The sequence below is a fragment of the Myodes glareolus genome, chromosome 7 (assembly GCF_982192425.1).
Source record: "Myodes glareolus chromosome 7, mMyoGla1.1, whole genome shotgun sequence".
NCBI classification, from domain to species: Eukaryota; Metazoa; Chordata; class Mammalia; order Rodentia; family Cricetidae; genus Myodes; species Myodes glareolus.
In genome coordinates this window covers 2795849-2804812 of record NC_142032.1, presented here as the reverse complement: position 1 = coordinate 2804812, position 8964 = coordinate 2795849, and the positions used below count along the sequence as shown (strand labels likewise).

Below are 8964 nucleotides of genomic sequence, written 5' to 3'. Positions count from 1 at the left end.
TTGAGAGGTAACTTCTCTACTCAAAGATTGTCATGGGTGACATTGCCAGTCACTCAGGGCACAGATAGTGGTTAAAGAATTATTATTAAATCTCCTCATTGCTCAAAGAGTGTGAGCGGCTGGTTTTGATGCAAACGCAGCAGGCTTCTGAACTCCCTTAAGGCTCACATCTCTTGGGAGGAGGCGGGATTCTAAGCCTCTGCAAAATTCCTTGCTGAGGATGGTGGCTCCCCATACACATTCCTGCTGCATGACAGACTGGACCACTGAGCACAGCCACAGGTTCCAGGAGCTCGGGAGCCCTCGCCTGGGGGTGTTTGACCTGGAAGAGAAAGAATCCACAGGAGCGGCACATGGGTGACCCAGATGAGCAGGGAGGGCAGAAGGAAACAGTGCCTCCCTAGCTTACCTGGCACAGAGGATTCTGGGTATTCAGGTGGGAGACCATGACGCTGTGATACTTTTGGAGACGCATCAGGAGGCTGGGTGGAGCTCACACTATATATCCTAAAGTAAGCAGAAAGCATGAAGTTACCCCTTATAGTAAGAGGTATAGCACACAGGTCCCAAGCAAGCACAGTGTGTTTGTTCTAATCCTTACAATCCACCCCAACGTTCAGAATTGACAGAGGAGGGTTATCTGTCTATGTGTTACTTTCATTGGTTAATAAAGAAACTGCCTTGGCCCTTTGATAGGAGAAAATTAGGTAGGTGGAGTAAACAGTACAGAATGCTGGGAAGAAGGCAATGAGGCAGTCGCCATGACTCTCCTCTCCGAGACAGACGCAGGTTAGGACCTTTCCCGGTAAGCCACACCTCGTGGTGCTACACAGATTATTAGAAATGGGTTAGATCAATATGTTAGAGTTAGCCAATAAGAGGCTACAGATAATGGGCCAAGCAGTGTTTAAATGAATACAGTTTCCGTGTAATTATTTCGGATAAAGCCAGCTGGGCGAGTGGCAGGATGCAGCCCACCGTTCCTTCTACACAGAATTACCATCCCCGTTTCACAGATGGTAAACTGAGGCACGACAGCTACCGTGGGCAGTGCTCCAGGGTCCCTGCCACCTCCCTCTCTTTTAGCATCTTGAGAGCCTGGTTGGAGGTTCTAGCCGGGAGCACAGTAGATCAGTCCTCCTCTAGTGGGGGAGGGCTGTCCTCTCCAACAAAGCAAACAACTTCGGGAGGGATGCATGTGGAGCAGTGGGGGAAGGAAGGGGGCAGCTGCCTAGCAGGGCGGATCCACCAAATCAACCCTGGGGCACTAGGGGCTACAACCAATCATCCTCATATTTTGTGGTTGTTTGATTTTTTTTATTGATTGATTGATTGATTTGAGACTGTCTCTCTCTGTGTAGCCCTGACTGTCCTGGAACTCAGTATGTAGATCAGGCCCTGATCTCACAGAGATCTGCCTGCCCCCTGCTGGGATTAAAGGTGTGCACCACCGGGCCTGGCTTCCTTTAGCAGCTGAGTCTTAGGCCAATGCTGAGACAGACAGATCTGTCTGTCCTTCTGCTCCCAGCATAGAATACCCATGGCGCAGCTGGAGGGCATGGTGCAGAGCGTGGCTGCCTGCAGGAAGGCCCTGCTATGACAAACGTGCGCATTCTACACACCAAGTCAGTAGCAGTGCTGGGGTGGGCGGGGCCTGCTGCCCCTGCTCTCACGCCCTCTGCTCCCCGGACCCTGCAGCTCACAGGAAACGCCAGCTACACTTACTGTTCATAAGATTTCCGTCGTGCCCTCTTGGCCTGCTCCACCAGATTCAAGAAGTCCTCGTAGCACTTTCTGGCCATGATGGTATACCTTGTGGCACAGCCAAATTCGGTGACCCTGGCTCTGGGCAAAAAGCCTGCCCAGCCAGGGATGGGCGGCTCCTCCAGCGGTTTTTTCACATTCTTGCACTCTGCAAGGAGACAGCAGGGGTCCTGAGGGTTTCAGAGCAGCCCAGTGGGAAGCACTCCCAAGCTCCCTGGCATATTAACAGTTAACCCAAGAAACCCCCAGGCCACACAGAGCTCTCCAACTGTGTGCCAGTCATCCTGGAAAGGGCTTCTCTCTAGTAGACATCTTATTTCATGTCTTCAGCAGCCGTGGAGGCAGATGCCACCGTTAGCTCCACGTGATCCTTCCCAGGAAAGTCCTGAGACCCAGTCAGGAAGTGTAGGTGCAGGACACACTTAGCTCTCAGTCCACCAGAAGCGCCATCAGGTCCTGGGGCTGACACTGACAGGCAGGGTGAACGCGGGTGCTGGAGTCAAATGAGGCCCCCAAGTCCCAGAATTCAAAGCTGGATGGCACCCTAGGGGACACTTGGTCCATCTTTCTCTGCACAGGAGCCAGGGGGTAAAGCAGTTTGCTTTAGGACACACAGCAAGTATCCATAGAGATGAGCTAAATCCTAAAACTTGGGCAGCGATTCTTTGTCACATCTGTAATATTTTAAAGCCCGGCAAGCATATCAATGATCACCTATTTTGATAAGTCCCTCAACAATTTAGTATTAACAAGAAAGGCTATCAGCCGTGTGTGTGTGTGTGTGTGTGTGTGTGTGTGTGTGTGTGCGCACGCGTGTGCACGCACAGGCGCACGCAGTGCATCCGGTGTACTTGTATGTCAGCGCACCACAGTGCATCCGTGTACTTGTATGTGAATGCATCCATGTACTTGTGGAGACCAGAGATCTACACCAAATGCCTTCTTTTGTTACTTGTTTTTTGTGAGGCTGGATATCTCAGTGATTCTAAAAACCAATTCAGCCATTCTAATCGGCCAACAAGACCCTGAGCTCTACCATGAGAGTATAGCCATGTATCACCATACCTGGTTTATTTACATGGGCTTTGGGGAGGAACCAAACAGGTCTTCACACATGCGCAGTGAGTGCGCTACAGACTTAACCATTCCCAGACCCTGCATGACTTTTCCTATAGCCCTTTAGATGCACACATAATCCAGGTCAAAGTCACATTAAATTAGTGCTCCGTCATCCGTCACCCAATGTGAAGTCTCTTCCTGCGGAATCAGCACCTAAAGCTGGATTCAAATCTGGGAGAGACATCGGCACCCTTGCCGTGTTCCCCGGGAGCCCTCTAGGAAGCTAACGGGAGCATCTCTAAGGGCCTCTAACCGGGAATGGGAGTCATCCTCACAGGGCTATTGTGTCCGCTCAGAGAACAATGAATCCAGCTCAGAGAAAACTCCCAAAGGGGCACCCACCGATTCACAAGCTGATGCTCAAAGTCCACTGGGACTTGTCTAGGGTTCTGAGGGGGATGTCAGCCTCCCCCAGCTGCCCGGGATGGGTCCCTTCTCCCCCACAACCACTATGCTTGGTTAGGTGCTCTTCCTGGCTGTCCAACAGCCTGTTGGGATCTCACTGGACCATGGCTGAGAGAAGCAGATGTGGGGGAGGCCGTACCCAGAGTCAGGGGGTGATACTTCTTGGCATACTCATGCAGCGTCCACAGTACTGTGTCCTCGGAGCAGATGGGCTTCAGGACCTGGGCGCGAGCCACACAGCAGTTCAGTTCCTGCTGCTGTTCCTTGTATCTCTGCGTTCTCTCCTGGAAGGCTTTCACACAGTGATTCATTTGGTCCTCGTTGGGGCTTCCTTGGCAACTGAGCCATGGTATGAAGCCTAAGAGGGAATCACAGCCTGAGTGAGGTAGCAGGCTGCCGCCTGAGAGCCTGCCTCTGCATCCACCACCGCAGCCGCCCTCCATTTGGCTCTCCTCCAGTGCCACCAACGCTGTATTTTTCCAAAGGCCATTAATACAAACGGTGTTGTTGTTTGCACCGTGGCTGGGCCCTCCCAAGGCTGTAGAAAAATGACCTTGGAGCCGGGGAGGGAAGGTCCACTCTAACAAAGGAGATGACAGTCACACACTTAGCTGGCAGAGCCCCCGTGTCAGGCAGAACAGCAAATGGGGAACGCGTTTAATGGGCCTAAATGATAGTCTGAGGAGTAATGGAAATTATCCATCTTTTTTTCTTTTTTGAGAGAAAGCTTATTTTCCTTGACACTTCCCAAATGCAATCTGGGATCTTTCTTGCCAGACCATAGAGAAATTGCAGGCCCATTAAAAGCAGAGACATGTAACACAAAAAGGTAAATTCATTATCTGCAAGACCCACCCCTAGGACAATTTTTCACCATTTCCCACAAAATAACATGTAATCATTACAATTAGAAACGGTAAAACACGACTATTTGTTCAAACAGGATGCGGAATCCTAAGTACTATAATGTTGTCACAATAAAACCATTTTTAAAAGAACAAATGGGGAAAACTGGTTAAGAACTTAGCGCTACAAGGCAAAGTAAGTATCTCCCAGTACTGTATCTCATTGTTTTTGTTTGTTTGTCTTTTGTTTTTGTTTTTGGTGTTTGTTTGTTTGTTTTTTCTTGCCTTTGTTGCTTAAGAAAAAAAAAACCTGGCTTTGGGGCTGAATGTAGCAGCTCGAAGACCCTGTACCCACAAGAAAGCACCTTCTAGAAGAATCTAACAGACCGACCTTGACAGGACTCAAGTCACAGAGCCCTCATCTGTTATGGTTTGAATGCAAAAGTGTCCCCACAGGCTCATGAGTTTGTTCCCAGGTGTTGTCCCATGAGATTGCAGAAACATGAGGAGATGGGGCCTGGCTGGAGGAAGTGGGCTGGAGGAGGGCTTTAAGGTTTGTAGTTCAGCACCACATCCTCTCCTCTCCCTGCTGCTTGGTGCTGTGGGATAGTTAACTACATAAAAGGTGTGTCACGTTTGTTAATGCTGCATTCGTTTAATTATGAAAAGCTATGTTGCTGTTTCACCTTGCCTGCCTAAGGCACCTGATTGGTCTAATAAAAAGCTGACCGGCCAATAGCTAGGCCAGAGTGGGATAGATGGGTTGGCAGACAGAGAGAATAAATAGGCGGAGAAATTTAGGCTCGAGAGGAAGAGAAAAGAGAGGAGAACAAGGAGAAAGAGGGGGACACTCCTGGGGCCAGAAGCCAAGCAGCTGCCAGCCAATCATAGAGACAGAGAAGGTAAGAGATACAGAAAGGTTTAAAAAAAAAAACTGAGGTAAGATGTAGATAAAGAGAAGCAGATTAAAATAAGAGCTAAGATAAGGCTGAGCATTCATAACTAGTAAGAAGTCTCCATGTCATGATGTGGGAGCTGGTTGGTGGCCTGAAAGAAAAAGGCTGGAAATCCTGGCCCATCCAAACATATGGAGTCCCATCCACAAGCCTCCGCTACAGGGTCTTCTTGACCCTGATGAGTTGTAGATAAAACTGTAGCCCAAATAAGTATCTTCTCCTTTATGGTGTCCTTCATCAGGGAATCAGTCACAGCAGCAAGGAACTCTAGACTATTTCTCCAACCCCTGGGCAATCAACATAAGTTCTGTGATGTCATGGTGAGAGCTACAGAAACCGAAGGCCCTTTCTGTAGTGCGTCTCGACCCCCAAGGCCAACTTTGATCTATACATTTATGTATGTGTATGCATAAACATGACACATACCTAATTATACAGACATCTCACTGAGTGAAGCATGCATATACTGGCTTCATTAATTATCACAATGACCATAGAGAGTACCCAATATGATACGATGCATGGTAACCCCCCCCCCAAACAGGCATATCCAAGTCCCTAATCCTGATACCTATGAGCATGGTCTTCTGGGGAAATGTGGCCTTAGAAAACAGAATTAATGAGCTAAACACAAGGTCATTCTACATTTAAGCTATCCCTAAAGCCAAAGTGTCCTTAGTGGGGCAGGGGAAGCTGGAGGCACTCAGACTTACAAACATGCATTTGAGAAGTCAGTGATGGGGCCAGCTACCATTGTATAGAATTGATCCCTTATAAAAGGAAGGTTATTTGCAGTCTTGTAGACAGTGGGAAAGGGGAGGTGCGAAGTAAATCTGAACTGTCGGAATCCAAAGCACATTCGCTTATGGAGCTAATAGGGTCAGGGTGAACCTGGGAAGCCTCGGAATGTTTTCATGCATAGCCCCTATGTATAAAAAACTGAGAGCCCACTGAGCATGCTAATTATAGGGACGTTCATGGTTCTCAGAAGCCTGAGAAGGAAGAGTCTTTAGAAATAAAGACCAATGCTAACATGGGTCTGACCTAGGGCCTCTACATATATGCGACAGCTGTGTACCTTGGTCTTCTTGTGGGACTCCTAACAATGGAAGCAGGGGCTGTCCCTAACACTTCAGCTGGCTCTTGGGAACCAATTTCTCATACTGGGTCTCCTTGCCCAACCTTAATACAAGGGAGGTGCTTAGTCTTATGGCAACTTGATATGCCAGGCTTTGTTGGCACCCATGGGAGGCCTGTCCCTTTCTGAACAGAGACAGAGAAGGAGTGTGTTGGGGAGGGGGGTGAAAGGGAAGAAGGAAAAGGAATAGGAGGGAGGGGAAAATGCAGTTGGTGATGTACAATAAATAAAAAGAAAAAAGAAATGGGGACCAACTGACGTTGTTTGTCAAAGATGAAAGTGTTTCTTAGACACAGGACTTTCAAGGCTATGACCTCAACAGGGCAGGTGGCCAGTCTCCCTTTAGGAGACATGGGAAGGAATTAAAAAGTAAGAGCCACCTTTGTGAGAGACTTGGAAAAGCACAACTTGGGAAGGACAGAGCCCTAAGTTATCCACCTTTGTCTATCAAAATGTCTATCCTGGTCCACAAGCCACCCAGCAGGTGTCAAATGCTTCTGGTAGGAACTCCAGAAGGATTTGGCCTAAGTGTTTTCTTCTCAGTTATCCAGGACTAGCTGTCACCTTCCTGCAGCACTGGGTCCTCTCACTGTGTCTTAGGAGCTGCAGTGCTTACACTAGCCCAGTTTGTTAGCATCCAGGCAATCTGGCCCCGCCCCTGGAGGACCTGGCAGAGGGGGTCACCCCTAGGTGCAAGGCAGGCAATATCTGCACCTTTAAAAGGCGGGACTCCACCTATATCCTCCTCCTCCTCTTCCTTCTCCTCCTCCTTCTCTCCCTCCTCCTCCTCCTCCTCCTCCTCCTCCTCCTCCTCCTCTCTCTCTCTCTCTCTCTCTCTCTCTCTCTCTCTCTCTTTCTCTCTCTCTCCCCCCCCCCACCCCAACGAGGCCACTCTGTGCTCCCTTTCTCTCTCCCCTCTCCCTTCCCATCTCCCATTAAAACTCCCTACCTAAGCTCTGTCTACACGGCATGTCTGTCCCTCACCTGCTGTGGTTTAGACCCATTCAACAAGGTCCAATCTTGTGTTGTATCTTAATACAGACACAGACAAGGACCAAAACAAGACCGGAACCACTATTATGAATGTCACTTACCACTGTATCCTGGTGTGATGGGCAATTTTCTCATGAATGTCTCAGGAGACTCCATTTTACTCTGCCAGTGAAGGGAAAGAGGCATGAAATGGTCTTGAGTCCCTGTCTCAAGGACTTAGGGCACTTGGACAAGAGTTCTGGAGTGTAAAAACAATGACGTCATCGGGCGCTGAGACTGAGAGGTAGCGACACCAGCACACCCAAAGGTAGTTGACAGAGTTAGTTATAACCCTGAGACCTGATACCAGGGGCTCATTAGCTTTCATGCTCATTGCAGATCTCCACCTATGAGTGTCTCACTTCCAGAGATACCCCGCCTACCACCCTTCCATCCATCTGCCCACCCACTCACCGATCTAATAAAACCATATGCATATATGGCCACGAAACGGACAGAGTTGTGAACATAAAGAAGAGCAAGACCCAGAAGCTACCATGTCAGACTCATGAGACTTGCGTGAGGGTAAGAAACGCATTTCTCCACAGTCCACTCTTAATTCACGCAGAATCTGGTTTGGTAGCTGTAAATCCGGTCTCTGGCTTCCTTTGTTGTAGGCCCCGCCCCTGGGCCCCTTGAACCTTGAACCTTGCCCCCTGAGGAGGGTCAAGGTAGCCCGCCAAACTTTGACCCCTCCCCAGAAAAGGTCAAGACCACTCCCCAGGCTATTTAAACTGCTCCCCCCCCCAAAAAATAAACACGTGATTTTCCCTCTTTCCCATGGTGGTTGCCTTGCAGCTCTCTGGTGGGCCACCAGAGAGCGCAGGAGTCCAATTAAACCTGGATAGCTTTTAATTTTGTCTGATTTGATTTGATTGGGATTTTGCGTCGGCTGAGAGCTCGTGTTAGAAAATATTACTAACAGTAGCGACCTGTGTTGCTAAATCCTTTTATTCTCAGACTGACATCTGGAGACACTTCGGGTGTCCTAACTAGGGGGGCAGGATGCTACTGGTATCTTGTAACAAGGTCCCTTATCAACTTTATTCAACACAAATGAGACCCCCCACAACAAAAGTTTAGACCAATTCTGGTCTTGGATCTAAAAGCCACAAAAAACTGGCATGAAATCCAAGGAAGAGATGAACGAGGTGATGGGTGCCCATTCTAGTACCAACTATATAGATACCACCTCTGGAGCAAAGCCCTCCCCCTCACCGGGGATCACTAGTATCTCCCAAAATGGACCAAGGTTTGTATATGGAGTCTGTGGTTCATCTGTGCCCTATCCTGCCAAGCCATTGCCCCTCTCTAAAGCGACATTTTTGAGGCCAGGAGATGGTTTCAACTCCCTTGAGTCAAGGGGAGTATGAGCAAAGACTGCTCAAGTCCTAGGGCCATGCTACCAAGCCTGTGCCAACTGGGTGCTGAGAACCAGGCCAGCCTGTAGGGAGATGGGGCGGGGAGGCACTTGGAGGGATTTCTGAACAAAGGCAGGGCAGGGTCCAGGAGAGAACAGGACCCTTCTCCACCCACTTCCACATGCCCCTGCTCTTACCTGGGCGGGCCGAGCACCCCCAAGGAAGTAGGCAACACTGCCTGCCCGCCCGCTCTATCGGGCCTTTGTGCGCTCACTCTAGGTGGGCGGGCAGGTTCTAGATCCATCCGGGATATTTGGGGCTGGCCCTGCCCCTTACGTGGGGAC

The 8964-nt window shown here is 49.4% G+C and overlaps 1 protein-coding gene across 1 annotated transcript; it reads right to left on the bottom strand.

The window, feature by feature from the left end:
• Spmip5 (sperm microtubule inner protein 5) lies at nt 1-8919 on the bottom strand. The gene is made up of 6 exons (XM_085692652.2): nt 8818-8919; nt 7322-7382; nt 3428-3646; nt 1726-1912; nt 410-507; nt 1-322 (listed from the first exon to the last, which is right to left on the bottom strand). The coding sequence occupies exons 2-6, from the start codon at nt 7374-7376 to the stop codon at nt 192-194; spliced, it is 690 nt and encodes a 229-aa protein (XP_085548778.2). The 5' UTR covers nt 7377-7382; nt 8818-8919; the 3' UTR covers nt 1-191.
• Nucleotides 8920-8964: the final 45 nt, after the last annotated feature.